At 52.5% G+C, this 18,438-nt stretch overlaps 5 protein-coding genes across 5 annotated transcripts; 2 read left to right on the top strand and 3 right to left on the bottom strand.

The window, feature by feature from the left end:
* Positions 1-387: 387 nt before the first annotated feature.
* Positions 388-6,181, top strand: BDV14DRAFT_193196 (EF hand domain protein; the record flags this gene model as incomplete). The annotated part of the gene is made up of 8 exons (XM_073771739.1): positions 388-624; positions 739-1,141; positions 1,190-1,223; positions 1,278-1,951; positions 2,005-2,286; positions 2,739-4,434; positions 4,738-5,536; positions 5,891-6,181. The coding sequence occupies 8 exons, from the start codon at positions 388-390 to the stop codon at positions 6,179-6,181; spliced, it is 4,416 nt and encodes a 1,471-aa protein (XP_073623114.1).
* A 196-nt stretch (positions 6,182-6,377) lies between these two features.
* Positions 6,378-8,390, bottom strand: BDV14DRAFT_148895 (WD40 repeat domain-containing protein). The gene is made up of 2 exons (XM_073766518.1): positions 8,261-8,390; positions 6,378-8,203 (listed from the first exon to the last, which is right to left on the bottom strand). The coding sequence occupies exons 1-2, from the start codon at positions 8,366-8,368 to the stop codon at positions 6,575-6,577; spliced, it is 1,737 nt and encodes a 578-aa protein (XP_073623113.1). The 5' UTR covers positions 8,369-8,390; the 3' UTR covers positions 6,378-6,574.
* Positions 8,391-8,541: 151 nt separating this feature from the next.
* BDV14DRAFT_183201 (cornichon family protein) lies at positions 8,542-10,068 on the bottom strand. Its single transcript, XM_073770347.1, has 4 exons — positions 9,637-10,068; positions 9,379-9,534; positions 9,239-9,305; positions 8,542-9,174 (listed from the first exon to the last, which is right to left on the bottom strand). Exons 1-4 carry the CDS (start codon positions 9,735-9,737, stop codon positions 9,082-9,084), a joined length of 417 nt encoding a protein of 138 aa, XP_073623112.1. The 5' UTR covers positions 9,738-10,068; the 3' UTR covers positions 8,542-9,081.
* A 9-nt stretch (positions 10,069-10,077) lies between these two features.
* BDV14DRAFT_183199 (putative ATP-dependent permease ADP1) lies at positions 10,078-13,876 on the bottom strand. The gene is made up of 3 exons (XM_073770346.1): positions 12,016-13,876; positions 10,572-11,964; positions 10,078-10,520 (listed from the first exon to the last, which is right to left on the bottom strand). The coding sequence occupies exons 1-3, from the start codon at positions 13,659-13,661 to the stop codon at positions 10,284-10,286; spliced, it is 3,276 nt and encodes a 1,091-aa protein (XP_073623111.1). The 5' UTR covers positions 13,662-13,876; the 3' UTR covers positions 10,078-10,283.
* Positions 13,877-14,321: 445 nt separating this feature from the next.
* BDV14DRAFT_193192 (putative long-chain fatty acid transporter) lies at positions 14,322-18,306 on the top strand (the record flags this gene model as incomplete). Its single annotated transcript, XM_073771738.1, has 6 exons — positions 14,322-14,354; positions 14,411-14,874; positions 14,927-15,635; positions 16,264-16,267; positions 16,308-17,098; positions 17,146-18,306. The coding sequence occupies 6 exons, from the start codon at positions 14,322-14,324 to the stop codon at positions 18,304-18,306; spliced, it is 3,162 nt and encodes a 1,053-aa protein (XP_073623110.1).
* Between the last annotated feature and the right edge of the window lie 132 nt (positions 18,307-18,438).

Here is an 18,438-nt window from a genome sequence, read left to right as displayed (position 1 = left end):
CTCTCATATCCTCTAGCTACCGGAATGCCGGGACCGATCACAGAGGTAACTCATAATTGTGTGAGGGAAAGGTGGTACTGCAGTATTTACCAGATGACGGATATCTGGAGATTCGAGACTATGCCTAGTTCGGTACTCCTGTCCACTCCAAATTTTTAACTCCGCCGGATTAACTCCGTACGCATCCCCCGCTTCCGCGTAGCCGTCTGCGCCAATCAGCGTCCGTGCTTAGCCAGGGGCGGCGGGCCTCTTATCTTCCGAGATCACGTGCGCAAATGGCATCTTGGAGACAATGAGTGGTGAAATCGTTTGGAGTCAGTCAACTCTCTTGCGTTGGGAATTGGACACAAGGTCGAAGACAGGCAGGCAATTGATTCCTATCCAGCAATGGCTCCTGAAGAACGGCACTCCGAGACCTCGCCGCTGCTGGGCTCGCAGGGCAACGGCAACGGCAACGGCAATGGTTCTTATGCCGCTATCGCCACGGCCACGGCCCCAGCCGACGACCCTGCCCAGATCCAGGATCCAGCGTTAGCGGAATCAGGAACAGGATCGGATACAGGGAAGGACGGTGCAAGGTCTAATACGAGTCTGCGATATATTCTCCCTGCGATCTCGCTTGGTGTATGCCTCTCCCATACTCATTACCTACCTACCTATCTACCTACAAGTCGATGCTTTCGCTTCGCGCAGTCCTCGCCTCGTATAGTCGGAGACGCTTGCTAACCAAACATACAGATCTTTCTCTCAGCAGCAGACCAGACCATCATCGTCGCCAGCTACGGCAAGATAGGCTCTGACCTGGAAGCCCTGAATCTGACGAGCTGGATTGCAACGTCTTATTTTTTGACGTTGACGTCCTTCCAACCTCTCTATGGCAAATTGAGTGATATCTTTGGTCGAAAGGCCTGTTTGTTGTTTGCCTATGCGGTTTTTGGGATTGGGTGTTTGGCTTGTGGGCTTGCGGGGAGTATTCACCAGCTTATTGCTGCGAGGGTCTTTCAAGGGATTGGTGGTGGGGGGATGACGACCGTTGTTAGTATCTTGCTCAGTGATATTATTCCGCTTAGGGAGAGAGGGGTTTGGCAGGGGGTTATAAATATCATTTATGCTACGGGATCGGGGGTTGGGGCGCCGTTGGGTAAGTTGTCTTCAAATTCTGGTGGAAGTGTCTAATGTTGATGAATAGGTGGTATCCTGGCGGATTATATTGGTTGGAGATGGTAGGCTATCTTGTCGACTCCTATACTACCGGATATGGTCTAATACTGTTCCAGGGCTTTCATCGCTCAATTTCCACTCTGCATCATCGCCTTCACTGCGGTCTACATTGTGCTAGATCTTCCCGCCCCAGAAGACAGCCATTGGAAAGACAAGCTCCGCCGAATCGACTTCCCCGGTGCGATTGTCCTCATCGGCGCAGTTCTCGGCTTCCTTGTTGGCTTCGATCGAGGCAGCAATGTCTCCTGGACGATGCCGCTGACAATTGTCTCGCTGAGCCTCTCGGCTTTTCTATTCGTGCTCTTCGTCGTGGTTGAGATATACTACGCCGCGGAACCGTTTGCCCCGGGCCATATCATCTTCGACCGGGGCTTCGTTGCGGCCTATGGATGCAACTTCTTCAGCTTTGGCGGATGGTTGTCTGCTCTTTTCTACCTTCCGCTGTACTTCCAAGCTATGGATGGTCTTTCTGCTACGGGTGCTGCACTGCGGCTTATTCCTTGTATTTTCGCTGGTGTCTCCGGGTCTCTGTTTGCGGGGTTTATGATGAAATGGACTGGAAAGTACTACTGGCTTACGATCGTTGGGTACACACTGCTTACACTGGGCTGCACTTTGATCTTCCTTTTTTCGGGCATTATCACGAACAGCTTGGCGCCTATTATTATCGGAACAATTGCTTCGGCATTCGGCAACGGGATTGGCGTTACGACGACCCTGATCAGCTTGAGTAAGTCATACCCTTCTATCTATCTAAATGGCCCACCAACTAACAACAGCCAGTCTCAAACGCAAGCCCAGAAGACCAAGCCGTCGTGACCGCGTGCTCGTACCTGTTCCGCTCCCTCGGATCTGTCATTGGCCTGGCTCTCTCTTCCACAGTCGTGCAACAAGGCCTCCGCGATCGCCTCCGCGACGCCCTCCGCGACAGCAAAGACATCGACACTATCGTCGATGGAGTGCGTCAGAGTCTGGACTTCATCAAGACGTTGGACCCTACTGTTGCGAGGACAGTAAGAGACTGCTATGGTTGGGCGATTAACAGGGGATTTGGGTTCCTTATTGGTGTTGTGTTCTTCGCGTTTGCGAGTAGCTTGTTTATTAGGGAGAGGAGTTTGTCGAGGTAGATGGGTGTATATGGGAGGTTGGGAGAGGTGGAAAAGTGTGTATTCGATGTACAGATCGCATATGCGTGTTAGCGATGGTATATAGAGAGTCAGCAGTTGATTGTTAGTTGAACGAAGGATTGAGGTTGAAAGATGCGTGCGTCAGATCATACTTTGTAGTATACCTCAGCCTCAGGCACGCACTGCACGGTGATCACGATGGATCTGGAACCTCTTCCGCCTTCAACTTCCGCGGTGTTCTTGTCCTCAACAACTTTCAATCATCTCACCATTTGTCTTTTCCAGCGGCTTGTTTCTTTTGATTGCACGATTCGCCTCTGTTACGACTACAGATAATGACATCTTCCACTCGTTAATCACTCTCTCAATCCATCATGTCCGACTCCCAAGCCCGACTCGCCTTCAACCGGTACCGTCCACTCCTCTACCTCCTCTCCGGCGTTGCAGCAGCCTACGCCCTCGTCTACCTAAAAAACCACCTCTTCACACCCCCCTCCCCTTCCTCTCTCCGCCGCCGAAAAGCCGTCCGCCGCCAACGCCGCAACGAACCCGACGAGCCTCCACAAGAACAACCCACCCCGTCCTCCCGCGCAATCGCACACCTCGAACAACTCGAGCGCCAAAACGGCGTGTACGGGACCTTCAGAATAGAAACTGAAGATGGGCGGCGCGTTGAGAGCGGACTTCTTCCGTCTCTCCTTGCAACGCGCGACCAACTCATGGAAGAAGTTGGTGTTCCTGAGGCTCACGCCGAGCGCATGCGCGAGATGATGGAGGATACGTTCCTTGAGTCCTTCTTTGCGCTAGATTTCCCGCCGACGCATGTTGTTGTTGAGGGGAGTGAGGAGTCGGGGTATCTTATGGAGCAGCTTCAGCGGAGGGGGATTTCGCGGTCGGGCATTGAACGGACGGTGGCGCGGTTTAATGCGGATGAGAACTATGGGGAGGAACTGAGGCGGAGACGGCAGAATGGGGAGCGGGTTACGTTGTCGAGCTCGACGTTCCCGGATGAGTCGCAGCAGGTGCAGGTTACGGATGGCGGGGAGTTGCTGGGCGATGACCAGAGTGAGTTTTCGTGGAGGGAGGGGAATAATGATTCTATGCAGGCGCGGGAAGGGCAGAATTTGTTGAATCTGCTTTATCATATTGCGGAGGATCAGGCACGGAAGGATGGGTATATTCATCGCGGTGTGACTTGCAATAGCTGTGGTGCTATGCCGATCCAGGGAATTCGGTACAGGTGTGCGAATTGCATTGACTATGACCTCTGTGAGACATGTGAGGCGATGCAGGTTCATATCAAGACGCACTTGTTCTACAAGGTGCGGATACCGGCTCCGTTCCTGGGCAATCCCCGACAGTCGCAGCCTGTATGGTATCCTGGGAAACCGTCAATGCTCCCGCGTACCCTCCCGCGGTCACTGGCGAAGCGCTTGATGAAGGAGACTAGCTTTGAAGGAACTGAACTAGAAGCACTCTGGGATCAGTTCCGATGCCTTGCAAATCGCGAATGGTCCGAAGATCCAAACAAACTGTACATGGCTATCGACCGCAAGACGTTTGACCGCTGCTTCGTCCCTAACACGTCTGTCCGCCCACCACCTCCAAGCTTGATTTACGACCGCATGTTTGCATTCTACGACACGAATAACGACGGACTTATCGGATTCGAAGAGTTTTTGAAGGGACTCGCGAGCTTGAACAACAAGAGCAACGATGAGCGACTGCGTCGCGTCTTCCGCGGATACGATATTGATGGAGACGGTTTTGTTGAACGAAAGGATTTCCTGCGCGTCTTTCGTGCATACTACACCCTCAGCAGAGAACTCACCAGGGACATGGTTGCCGGCATGGAGGATGATTTCCTTGAGGGCGGCGCGCGCGATGTCGTACTTGGTAGTCAGCCCATTAGCTCTGCGTTCCCCGGAAGCATTCCATCCGGCGAACCCTCGAGAACAGGAGAAGGCAAGCGGGTCAACCAAGAAGGCGATATGGAGATTATCGACAACGAGGGCATACTTCGTACGGATGGGGCTGATACCGGGGATCGACACTCTGTCGTCGGCGAAGCTGCTGTCCGGCGGCAGTTTGGTCGAACCCAGCCTCTCGTTCCTGTCTCGATGCGCGTCGGTGCTGCCGGCTCTAGTACGGCAGAAGCATCTGGTAGTCGACGACGAGGAAGCGCTAGACATCATGAAGATGAGGACGCGGAAGACGACGATCTGTCAGATGCTTCTTCTGCCGCAAGCGATCGTTGGCCGCCTCCAGAGCATATCCAGGAGGAGGACATTGTCAGTGCGCTGGGCTCCTACGTGCCTCTTCAAGACGTCACAGATCCGGATGACAGAGCTAGGATAGGGACTGCTGTGTATAACCGGATGTGTGATAGTGATCAGCGAAGGGTCGATTCGACTCGCAGGCAGGGTATCGATGAGCGGTGGCGGAGGAGAGCTTTTTACACGGATGAAGAAGACGGTGGAACTGCTCCTGATGGTTACCAGACGGACTCTGATGTCGATGATGATGAAGAGGTCAATGTTCATGAACCAGACTACGAGTTCCAACCGCCTTCGCCTCGGTCGCGGTCGTCGTCCAAGGTGCGATTCCAGGATGATTTGACCGATGTTGATGACGATTACGAGGACACAAGATCCATTCCGTCGACTTCGTCGCGGAGTATCCTGGTTGGCGAGAGATGGGGTGGATTCGAGGTACCTGAAGTTGAGCGGGACGTCGGCAAGGAGATCCTATACCAGGTCACACAGCAAGGGTTCAACGAGATTCTAGACATTATGTTCAAGCCAAAGGAAGACCTGCTGATGGAGTGCTACCGGAGTCGCGCTGAACGCAAATTCTGGGCCCATGAGATCGAGCTCGCTGAACAGCTGGATGGGAACAACGACGGGGAGCTACAGTCTAACGTTGACCCTGACGAGTCTCAGGAGATCACTCCCTACCGTCAACGGCCGCTAGATGAGCTTCTTGAACGCGCTGGATATTCGGTTGGTGAATCTGCTATTGAGTCAGGCGAGGATGGGCCTGCTCTTGCGCCGATGAACCATGAGGAAGAGCTTGACGGCGAGGAAGTCGAAGACACCGATAGCATTCGACCAACGCACCTCGCCAACCCTGAAGAAATGGACGACCTCTTCGTCTCTCAGTCTGTCATCGAACCGCAGGATAACCTCGTTCTCTCGCCAACACCCCAACGACATCCACACCCTCACCCCCTCCCAACGATGGAAGGAGAAGCACCGCCCGACCTCAACCTAGACCACTCAGACCTAGACTCAGGACCCGACTCAGATGGAGACTACGACTCAGACTCAGACTGGGACCCAACCCTCCCACACCACCGCCCAGACTTCGACCCCGACTACATAAACCCCATCCTCGCAAGCCTCCCTTCCTCAATCCTCCTCCAACCCACTACAACAACCTCAACATTCCCGGCACCACCATCCCTCTCGCCCTCCTCACCTGAAGCAGAAGCCACCGCCCCAAAACGCTCTCCCTCACCTATCCCCGCCCTCCCAGCACAGAGCCTACAACAAGCACAAAGCTCCGCCTCTCCCTCACCCTCTCCATCCCCTTCCCCATCCCCCTCCCCAATCCTCCACCCAACAACCCAACCCCCGCAACCCGCCGCACCAAAACCATCCCCGGCAACCCTATCGCGCTGGGCATACTTGAACCGCGTGGAGGCCGAAGCTAGAGAACGCGGCGGGACAGGCGCGAAATTGAATTTCGAGGAGTTTTCGAGACGCATGGCTGCTGATCGTGGGAGGAGGTTGGCGTTTGTGGCGAGTTGGATTGAGATGGCTAGTTTTTAGAGAGGAGAGTTCCTTGTCTTGTTTTTGCCATGGGTAGATTGAAGTGAAGGGAAATGGGAGACGGGGAAAATAGGTTGGATGGGTTGTGTTGCATGTATGATAGTTGACATTGCAATGGCAAAAGGTCTATGGATGGATGGATGGTTGGTTGGATGGGTATGGCTATGAGACATGTAATATACTAGGTGCTAGTCTACGCAATGAAGCCCAATGAATGACTATAGGAAAGAATACAGACAGGCAATAGACACCTAACTACTAAGCTCGGAAGTTAGAGTCTTCGCATCTATAACATCCCATGGCCTGTATATTTTATAAGTAACCCGATACCATTCACTGTACAATATAAAACGTAAAACCAAACCCGCGCCCCCAAACAATCCCCTAAACCCCCTAATCCCAGTATCTGATATTACCATCCAAACCACCAGTGACAACCTTGCTCGTCTCCTGCGGATGCCACCCCAAACAAGTCGTAGCCCCACCTTCCTTCCCACCAGCAAGGAACTTATGATACATCTTGCCCGTCTTCCAATCCCAGAAACACACATATCCCGCAGAATCACCAGACGCAAGGAACTGTCCATCAGGTGAAATCGAGATATCAATTGCATACCCGGCATTATTATGGCCCCTAAAGCTCTTCTTGCGATTCTGTCGGAACTTATCCGTCGCGCCGTAAACGACGATCTGATTATCGCCGGATTGGAACGCGACATATTTACCGTTCGGGTGGGCGGCGGACCGTGTAAGCGCGAACATGTATGGTTCCGCGATGAATTTGATCGGGACGGGAATCCCGTATTCCCATGCGCGGAGGGACTTATCGTCGGATGTCGAAATGAAGCGATTGTTGTTGTCGACGAAAGTAAGTGTATTGATGGGCGCAAGGTGGTGGTCGTATTCCTGCACGAGTTCGCCGGAGCGCGTATCGAACTGTACGATTTTCTTGTCGGACATACCGGCTATGAATTCATGGGAGTGTTCGGGGGATGGGTTGAAGCGGAGGACGTGTGGTGTTTTGCCTGTGCTGAAGCGCGAGATACACGTTCCTGTTTCGGTGTCCCAGAGCTTCATTTGGCGGTCGTAGGAGGCTGTGAGGAATTGTGTGCCTGTGGGGTGGAAGTCTGTGTCTGTTATGGATTTGTTGTGGCCTGAGAATGTGCGGAGGAGTTCGCGGGAGTGGTAGACGTCCCAGATCTTGGCCTTGCCGTCGGCTGATGAAGAGAGCAGCAAATGACCAGAGGAAGGGAAGAAGCGAAGCGATGTAATCGCCTTGGTGTGCGACTTCCACGTGTGAACCAGCTTCTTGGGGACGTAGTTCTTGATGCTGCCGACGGGCTTCTTCAAATCGATGTCCAGGTCTTGAGGGACATGCATGTATGTCCGGCCCAGGTAATCGTACTGCTCGGAGCCGTGGAACTCGCTTGTTTCGGCATGCGAGCTGTCTTCCTGGTAGGCTGTGGCTTCCTTGCTCATAGCAGGCATAGGCGCCGACCCGACCTGTTCCTCCGGCACTTCCTCATCCTCATCAACCTCCACATACTCCTCATCCGAAGCAAGCTGCTCCTCATCATAGACCTGATCATCATCCTGGTATTTCGCCCACGGCCCAAGATAAGCACCAGGCCCCTCGACAATACTCGAGTCGCCCTTTTTCTGCCGCTTCGCTCTAAGCGAAGCAGAAGCCTCCTTAGAAGGCTTCATCTGCACAACATCGCGCCCGCCAAACTGCGCCGCATGCTCCAAATTACCCACAAACTGCCCAGGCATCGTCGGATTCCTTGTATACCCCAGACTCTGAAACGTGCGATGCTGCGCTGTGAACATAGCCTCACTAACAGCCGCAGATTCAGCATACCCAGTCGGCACATTCTTGCGCTTGAGTCCGTTTCCTTCGCCGTTCGATTTGAAGGGGTTCAGCGGGCCCTGCGAGGGGCGCGAGAGGTCGTCGTATGTCGCGTTGTATGTAAGTGCTTTCGAGGACGTGTTAGAGAGCATCATTGCCATGTGTGCTTGGTCCTAGGGGGTTGTTAGGCTTTCTTGTTCAAGTGGTGCTGGCGGGCGCAGGGACCAAACCTCTGTGTTCACTTCTGGGGCGGCGACGATTTTTGTCGCGGGTGTCGCGGACACGATGGGTTTTTCATCGTCGCTGGAGTCGTAGCTGGCTCCGAGGAGGGAAGCCATTTTTGTGGTTGGTGGTGGTTGTTGCATAGGTGAGGTCGAGGTCGGGTCGATTCTGGAGATCTGGAAGTTTTACGGGTGGCGGTAGAGCCAGGTGTGCAGAAATACCACGCACGATGATGCAAGGCTAGTAGCTGCTAAATACCACTTATACATACGATAGAACAAATATCGGATGATAAAAGAAGGTGATAAGTTATCTGTCCCTAAGGGTATTGAACGCTCACCGCAACACCGCTGGAGGTATATACAGCCATTCTTCGAAACATCAATATAGAAACAAGCAACATCAGGTTTAAATGGAGGCTTAGGGATTCATGTCATGGCGAATAGAAACACAAACGGCTCCAAAACATATAAAATCAAAGCAGTAATAATAATAACACGTCCTGATAAGACCCTAGGAGCTCGCGGTAAACCAGGGCCGTCAAAACTCATCGCCTCGCTGTTCGCTTCACCGATAATACCCACCGATAAGTCGTAGTCATGTCATACATAAGGTTAGGTCTTCTCTCTCTGGCCTTTATCCCGACCGGCTCCCGCGGGCCTCGAGATCCCGTATCAACGAGGCTCGTATAGTTTATTCGAGGTTAATCAAGGCGGTCGAAAACATCCTACAGCTCGAGGTTGCCCGCTGCGATTCCCTCTCCAGAAAGCTGGTCAATCGCGGACTCGAGGCCGGCCGATACATTGCGCTCTCTCAAGTATGGGTGAATCTAGTTAGACTCATCGCGGATGAGAGCAACAATCATGCTGTAGAGGTAGAAGAAGAACATCAAGAGGTGGAAACCGAGCTTGATAAAGGATTCCTGTGTTACCAAAATCAGCGTCCTTCCCAAGACTATGACGTAAACGGTTGCGGAATAAACGAACCTTCTTGTGTGTGTTCAGCTTGCGGAAGATCTCGGTCGCGTCAAGGAGGTGCTGGTTGTCGTAGATCCTAGAAAATTGCGGACGGGTTAGCAACTGTGCGCACGCAGGGTGTGACATGGAGCAGTGTATGGAGGACGCACTTCTTGGCGTTGAATGCCAACAGCGGCAAGTTGAGGACAATCGCGAGCCAGTAGCCATTGATAACGAAGAGGAAGGTGAGGAAGGCGTGGACACCGGCTTCGGGGATGATGTAGGCGTTGAGGCGGTTGCAGAGGTCGATTGGGTTGATGTAGTCACTGCGGCAGAGTTAGCGAGGAGCACTTGACTCGGGTACTCGAAGCAGGTAGGACATCTCGCTTTCGAGACAGGAGGCCGGCCTGTAAATGGAGGGTGCGTACCACTCGAGATCACTGTACATGATAGTGAAGAAGACCTGCAGGAACAGGTTGACGGCGTTTATCAACACCGCCAGCAGGTAGAGCCATGCTTCGCCGGACATTGTGGATATAGACAGGTACTGAGGAGAATGGCAGCAGCGACAGGAGGGTCAGAGATGAAACAAGGACCGAGCGGAGAGGACGGAGGGTGAGGGTGAGGGGGTGGATAGGAGGAGTGAGGAGGAACTGGAGGGATTTGGGCTGGCGACGTTGGTGTGGATTTCAGCGCTCGGGGAAAATTAGGCGTCGCCGGGCGGTGAGCGGGGAGCTAGTCGTGTGCTTGTCCTCAGAGATAACGAGCTGCTGCTGACGATTGCAGACAATATCTTGTATGCGGTGAGGATCTAGGATAATTATTTGTCTAGTTTGAGAGGCTGTAGTCCAAGAGGTAGAGTGATGTAAGTACAGAGAATCGTGTCGTCAAGTCAACATTCCTGGTGGTGCGGGGAACACGTGCTTCCATCCGCATCTGGCGTCTTCCACTTTACATTGGCTGCAATCTCATTCGCATTCTATATACAAATCCAGTTTGACAATTGCAACTTCAACAATTTCATCTTCACTTTGAGCGCAACGGCTCAGTATACCCAAACGAAGTATTTCCTCCTTTATCGCTTCTCGACCAGCAGGAAATGCATCGCTATGTACGCAATAATGATAAAGGCACCGGAGAAGACACCCAATCCAATTACGTCCTTCCAGTAAGCCAAAGTGTCGAAACCAAATGCACTGAGGATCGAAGCACCGGGGACTTCAATGTCCAGCCCATACTTGTGATCAATCAAGGTTAAGAAAGTCACTTCGTTGACAATCAATGCCTCGAACCCGTAGTGGAAGATGGACAACTATGAACAGATTAGCTTATGATTTACGGCAAATAGGGTCTGGAAATTTACAGATTGCAACCACAGTGCAGACGGGGGAATCGCGTCGTGGTTGAGCAACAGCCCAGCAAACAGCAGACTGAAAAGCATAACCAAACTTCCAATCAGGTTGGCCACTCCACCATCACGGAAGACAATGCCGATAAACAAGCAAATGGTAGCAGCGGCAAGATTGAAGAGAACCAACACCAAGATGAACTTGAAGAATACAGGCCAGGCCGGAATGAGACCCGTCATCGGATAGACAATAATGCCCATAATGATCGGGGGGATGAGTCGAAGAGGAACAATGTCGAAGACAACCTTGGCGGCGTAGTATGTGACAGGGTGGTAGTAGCCATTGGCGCGCTCTCGCACAAACAAAAGACGCTCAGTCGAGAACACAGTCAAGCTGGTCAAAGTACTGAACCCGAACAATGCTAGAACGAAAAAGAAAAGACCGAGACGGTTCTGAAAACCCTTGATGTCATCTGTAAGACCGTAGAACAAGAAACCACACAAAACGGCAAGCAGGATGGCAATCGCGTAGTGTGTGAGCATCAACATTGGGTTTCGGTGAAGGTTCCTCCATGTTCTCTGCGACAAGATAATGAATTGGCGCACCAAACCGACCCTAGCGTAGCTCTTGGGGAGAGGAGTGGCAGAGGAGATTCCGGAGTTGATAGACCCGTTGGCGCCATTGGCATGCTGAATTGCTGTGTTGATTTCGTTACGCACGGATTTGGCAACATCAGATGACGCATAATGGGCAATCATCAAGTCCAGATCCGTCTGGCCGGGAGCAGCTGGGGGCAAGTGGTCAGGGTCGTCGAGAATTTGAGGCGGTGCCTGTCCATGTTGACGGGATAGACGCAACCATTGCTGGTTGTTCTCGCTGATCACTGACTCTCCCGCATCTTCCTCATCAGTTCGAGTCGCTGGTCCATCGAGATCTCTCCTTCGTGAGTAGAGTTGACGGTCTTGTCGTTGCTTGAGGGAAGTTCGGCGCTTGCCCTTTGGTCGTTTACTGTAATCGAAGCTGGTTCCAGAGTTCTCCTCAATGCTCGCGTTCGAGGCGCTAGCGACAGACTTGACGGCTCTAAGGCTGCTCGAGGCAGTCTTTGGTGGATCAGAGGGCACGGCCAGAAGCGGGCTTTCCTCGTCATCGCTGTGGGAGTGGGTGGTGTTACCGGCGTGCATTGTAAGATCGACGAGGTAATCAGCAATGTTGAATCCTGGGGGGCAAGAGTATCCAGCATCGTCGAAATACTGTTGACATGTCGAGAATGAACCAGAGTAAACCGTTCTGCCGTTAGCCAGTAGAATAAGTCTGTCAAACAGAGCGACAATGTTGGATCTGGGCTGATGGATGGTAAAGATCACGGTACGATTGTACGTTTTGGCAAGAGTCACCAAGCATTCGACACTGTTATCGTTAGTATAGTAATCAGACGAGGTTCTCATTCTGTGCACTTACACATTGAAAGCATTGAAAGCGTCCAGACCACTGGTAGGCTCATCCAAGAAGAGAATGCTAGGGCTAGTGACCAATTCGCAAGCAATTCCAACTCGACGCTTTTCACCACCAGAAATACCGCGGCCTGAACCCTCCTCAGATCCGATAAGTTGATCCTTGATGTGGTAGATTCCGAGCTGTCTTTCAACCTCAATAACCTTTTGTTCCTTAGCGGCTCGGCTCATGTCTCGAGGAAGACGCAGTAACGCGCTGGTCAGAATCGTTTCGTGCACAGTCAACGTAGGAAGCATGGTGTCTTCTTGGTCCACAAACCCGATCATGCTCTTGAAGTCCGAGTCGTCTACCTTCTCTCCGTTGATGTAGAAGTCACCCTGAACAATGCCGCGCTTATTCTTTCGTGCTAGGAGATCGAGGAAAGTAGTCTTTCCAGCACCAGAAGCACCCATGATTGCGCTGATCTGTCCAGGTTGGGCGGCACCTTGGATGTTTGAAAGAATCTCTCTTCCATTCACGAAATATGACACATTATCCCAGTAAAGTGCAGCCGGGCGGTGTTCAGCGAGCAGTCTTGACGCTTCGTCATCGGAGTCGTCTGACAGAGGAAGATGGATGGGGCCGTATCGGGAGCGACGAGACATGTACCAAAGGCCGAGAATCACCGCGACCACAAACAACGAGCAGCCGGCAATGACACCTGCGATAAGCGGGGTGTTTATCTTCTTGACAGGTCGCTGGTAACCCGGAACTTCTGTCTTATGGACACACTCACCCGAGGAGCATTTGAGGGTAATACTCTGGTCACCAAAGACGCTCTTGATCAAGTTGTCCATTGCGGGTTCCTTAAACTTGCTACCATCTTCATCGCTACCATCGACGGTAGACAGGGTTGAGAAGCTGGCAGGTCCCTTGATTTCCTCTGTCAGGAACTCGCCGATATCAATAGATCCTTCTTCACCACAGAGCATACGACCAGGAATGCACTTGCAGTTGATGTTCTCGCACCTGTACTGGGTCTTGTTGTGGTTATAGTCGGTTTCCAAGCTCCAGTCGCAAGTATCCAGTCCGCAGTAAAAGGACTCCACCTGGTCAACCCAGAACTGAAAGTTGCAAGTCTTGTCCTCGGCCTCACAGGAGAAGGTAACTTGAGGCTTGCGCTCCTTGAGCTGGTCCAAGATCTTCCTGTTTGTCACATCGCACATCTGAAAGTTCTCCTTCACGGTCACTCCTTGTGAATAACAAACTCCATCTTCGCCGGTTGGCATCATCGCGTTGCACACATTATCATTCTGGCAGACATTGCAGTTGATTCCACCCCAGCCATCCTTGCACGAGCAGTACTTGTCGGTCCGAGGAGGGCGCTGGGCGTCGGGAAGGGCACCGCAAGTTGGCTGCGAGCAGTCTTCACCACCGAAGCCGGGAGGACAAAGACATTTTCCGGAATAGTTATCACAGGGTGCGAATTGTGTACATTGGAAGGCGTCGAGCTGGCAGTTGAAGCACGGTGGACAGTCACCGGGACGGTCGTCGAGGGAGGAGAACAGCGAGTTCAGGTCGGCAGCGGAGGAATTTTCTTGAGCAGAGACAAGCGAGTTAGGTATCGAGATTCCTAGTGCTAGAAGAAGCTGTAGTGATGGCGTTAGCCGCATGCTGCTGGGACAGGCAGGGTCGGCCAGTCAAGGTCACCCGGCGGCTGAGGAGATGCGGAGTAAGGCGAGGATCGCCAGGTACGGAATAAGCCACCGAAGCTATCAGAGGGCAGGAAGGACAAGGATTAATGGGAGACAAAAAGAAGTGCCAGCATCAGTAGAATGAGCGATTAGAGGAAACGAAGACGGCAAGGACAGAAACAGGGCACGGGGAGAGAGGCGGGTGGTTGTTGGGGTGAAACGGGGCGATGAGCCGATGACGAGGCGGAGAACAACCTGAGGTAACATGCGCTAACATGGAGAGCTAGTGTTGGTGCCTGGGGCATATCTGTCATACCTCCAACTGTCTATCTTGTCGCACAACATTCTGTTATCCAGACATGTGAGTTTGACATTAAGTCTGATTAATCTTTCTTCTGTTGTTCTAGTCTCCTCAGTGAAGCCTATAAGTCATGACGGATTCTGCAACTTCCTTGCCATGGTGCGAACTACCACTGTATAGTCCAGCCAACCCAGAGAGGCAATATCCGCTCTGCCCCACGTGATACGGCCAATGCCCACCAGAAACTGTTCTTGTCATTTACCTTTATTTATTCAATATCCCTTTCATATTTCGCTTTCTCTATGGTCAGGGTCCTTTCCACTGAAAATACCACCATCATGGTCAAAATCAAGGACTTTGCAGTCGAACAAGTATGCACCACTCACCCCGCATCGCTCGGATATGTATTGGTCTAATATCCCACCAGTGGATGGACAAATACGAGACAACCGCCAAGTACAATGTGGCGGAGACGTGCAGCGCCTCAATCTCTACCAAAGACCTTCAAGAAATGTCCGAGGATTCATCAGCCCATCCTCTGGACGATGTCATCAATCGCAAGCTCACCTACGGGGAGATCCGGGGGTCTGAGCGACTGCGAACAACACTAGCCAATCTCTACTCCGTGAGGACACCAAGTCCACTACCTCCAGACAACGTGTTGATTACTGCTGGTGCAATTCAAGCGAACTTCCTCCTGTTTTACGCACTGATCGGGCCTGGGGATCATGTTATCTGCCACTACCCCACCTACCAGCAACTGTACTCGGTTCCAACGTCGCTTGGAGCCGAAGTCAGCCTATGGAAAGCGAAGGAGGCGGACGGCTGGAAGCTAGACCTTGAAGAGCTGAAGGGGCTGATCCGGCCGAACACCAAGCTTATCATCCTGAAGTATAACCCCAGTCTCCGCAAATATCGTTTTCTCTCAGCTTACCCTGTTTAGCAACCCGCAGAATCCTACAGGGGCTATCATCCCCCAAGCGACACTAGAAGAGATTGTGGAGATTGCTCGTGAGCAATCTATCTACATCTTCTGCGATGAAGTCTACCGCCCCCTGTTCCACTCCATCAGCCCCATGGAACCAGAGTTTCCCTCATCAGCCCTGTCGCTCGGCTATGAACGCGCTATTGCTACGGGATCCCTGTCAAAGGCGTACAGTCTAGCAGGCATCCGTGTAGGTTGGGTTGCGTCCCGCGATCGAGCCGTCATTGAAGCCTGCGCCTCGGCCCGCGACTATACCACCATTTCCGTCTCGCAGCTCGATGATGCGGTTGCAAGCTATGCGTTGGGCGCAAGTACCATCCATGCTCTGCTAAAGCGGAACATCGAGCTTGCGAGAACTAACTGCAATATTCTCGAGAAATTTATTGAATCTCATCGGTGGGCATGCGACTGGGTCAAGCCTCGAGCCGGCACCACGGCATTTGTGCATTTCAACAAGATGGGCAAGCCGGTAAATGATGTTTCCTTCTGCGAGACACTTATGCAAAATACCGGAGTAATGTTTGTCCCTGGAAGCCTGTGCTTTGGCGAGAGCGAGGAGTTTCATGGCTATGTGCGGATCGGGTATGCGTGCGAGACGCAGGTGCTGCAGGATGGACTGGCGGCATTGAAGGGATTCTTGGAAGACGGATATGAAGATGTGCCGGTGGTGAAGAAGAAGGCGCAATCTTGATTGACAGAATGGATTGACCATATGTATATATTTTGTTGACTTGATGTGTGGATACAGTGGTCGTGGGGAGCATGTGACAACTCACTCGGTACAGGAGAGCATAAGTTCTGCATAAGAACAGCAACCTCCACTCGGCGCTGACGATCTTTGGGCTCCACACTCTGCAAACAATCCAGCGCTTCGGTTCAATGGCTTTGATGAATATAATTGGTGGTATCTTGACCAAATCCACCCATGGTAATGCCGTATCCGACGAGCCGGTGGCCTTAAACCTCGGCAACTTTTGCGCGCTCCTTCATGCAGTAAATGCGCTGCTGTTCTGCTGCTGATTCTCGCTTTGACACCTCCGCCGCCAGCCATGCGGTCCCAAACTTATTCAATTACTGGTCGGAATTCCTTTCTTCTGTCTTGGACTTTTTTCTTTGTACTTGTCCCTTAGCCGTTTGCCGTTCTCTCCTTCCTCGGCCAACGCTCCTCAAGCTCCTTAATAATTTGAGCTCTCCCTTCCTCCCCTCCTGGGCTGCTTGAAAGTCAACGGTACCTGCAGTATACCCCTTTTCACATCCTAGAGAAGATATCACCATGTCGGTCTCATTACCGCTAGGTTAGTTGCTCTTAACATTGTCTCATACCCAAATATCTAACTAGCGACAGATATACCCCTCTCCCTTGCGGGCCCTGCGCTCGCAACCACCCTCGCCTACCTCAACGCTCGGTACTCCCTCTTCTACGACAAGAAGATCCTCCACGGTCTTTTCAAAACGATCATCAAATCACGACTCGCACAACGCCGCGACAAACTAAACTTGTTCAACATATTGGAAAGTCACGCTCTCGACTCCTCGCTCAAGGATCGCCCTTTTATTGTCTACGATGGCCGCACCTGGACACACTACGAGACATACGTTATCGCAATGCGCTATGGCACCTGGTTCAAGAAAGTACACGGTGTAAAGCCGCGCGAGATTGTTGCTTTGGACATGATGAACTCGTCGACGTTCCTGTTCATCTGGCTTGGTCTGTGGAGTATTGGTGCGGTGCCGGCTTTCATCAACTATAATTTGACGGGCAAGCCGTTGACACACTCGGTGCGGACGTCGACGGCGCGGTTGTTGATTGTTGATGAAGATCTGCGGAACAATTTTGGGCCGGATGAGATGGCTGCGTTTGCGGCGCCGGATTTCAGGGAGAAGGGTGGATCGATGGAGGTTATTTTCCATACAGCGGAGATAGAAAAGGAGATTTTGGCGACGGAGGCTGTTCGCGAGGATGATAGTATTAGGGGAGGTGTTGAGTTGAGGGATATGGCTACCTTGATCTATACATCCGGAACCACGGGGTTGCCGAAGCCGGCTATTATGAGCTGGAGAAAGTCCTGGGCTGGAAGTCTTTTCGTCGCCACCTTTATCGAGCTGACCAAGAACGATCGCGTTTTTACTGTGAGGGGGACCCTGTATAGAGTTTGAGATGGAGCTGACATGACTAGTGCATGCCCCTTTACCACTCGTCCGCTGCCATTTTGGGGTTCGTCGCGTGCTTGACGACGGGGTCTACGATAATCGTTGGTCGCAAGTTCTCTGCGCGAAACTTTATGAAAGAAGCACGCCAAAACGATGCCACCGTGATTCAGTACGTGGGCGAGACGCTGCGATACCTGCTCGGCGCTCCTGCAGAAATCGACCCGACAACTGGGGAGGACCTTGACAAGAAGCACAACATTCGCTTAGTGTACGGCAACGGGCTGCGACCGGATGTCTGGAACCGCGTCAAAGAGCGATTCAGCATCCCCACGGTGGCCGAGTTCTACGCTGCGACTGAAGGACCAGGAGGCACTTGGAATTACTCAAGCAACGACTTCACCGCTGGAGCGATTGGACGTAATGGCCTGCTTAGTGGATGGCTCCTCGGCCGGGGACTAACCATCGTCGAAGTAGACCAGGAAACACAAGAACCCTGGCGCGATCCTCAAACAGGGTTCTGCAAAGCCCTGCCACGTGGTGAGGCGGGCGAACTCCTGTACGCCATCGATCCATTGGACCCCGCCGAAACCTTCCAAGGCTACCACGGCAATTCCAAGGCAACAGAGAGCAAGATCCTCCGTGATGTCCTGCGCAAAGGTGACGCATACTTCCGCACAGGCGACATGATCCGCTGGGACCCGGAAGGCCGCTGGTTCTTCTCCGACCGTCTAGGCGATACCTTCCGGTGGAAGAGCGAGAATGTGTCTACAAGCGAAGTCTCCGAGGTGTTAGGCGGCCACCCAGAGGTTCACGAAGCCAACGTGTACGGTGTAACACTCCCCAACCACGACGGCCGTGCAGGTTGCGCAGCGGTGGTGTTCAACAAGCAGATCCAAGCGGCCGACCAGTCGGTGCTCCTCCCGCCAGACGCGGAGACCATGAAGAGCGTTGCCGCGCACGCCCTGCGGAACTTGCCTAGGTTCGCGGCGCCGCTGTTCCTGCGTGTCACGCCGCAGATGCAGGCTACGGGGAACAATAAGCAGCAGAAGCACGTGCTGCGGACTGAAGGAGTGGATCCGACGAAGGTCGGAGCTACAGATAAGCTGTTCTGGCTGCAGGGGGATACGTATCTTCCGTTTGAGCCGAAGGACTGGGAGAAGCTACAGGCTGGACAGGTGAAGCTGTAGTGATTTGAGCTGGCTTTTGTCTGGTCCCTCCTCGGTGTCCCATTACATAATATACCTATATAACTTAGCTGTTAGCTACAGTCGTCTGAATATACCTGACGTATATATTGTTTACGAGATGTGTTAAGCAGT

Source organism: Aspergillus stella-maris, assembly GCF_047715825.1.
Source record: "Aspergillus stella-maris strain CBS 113639 unplaced genomic scaffold BDV14scaffold_85, whole genome shotgun sequence".
NCBI lineage: Eukaryota > Fungi > Ascomycota > Eurotiomycetes > Eurotiales > Aspergillaceae > Aspergillus > Aspergillus stella-maris.
This window is presented reverse-complemented; position numbering and strand designations above follow the sequence as displayed.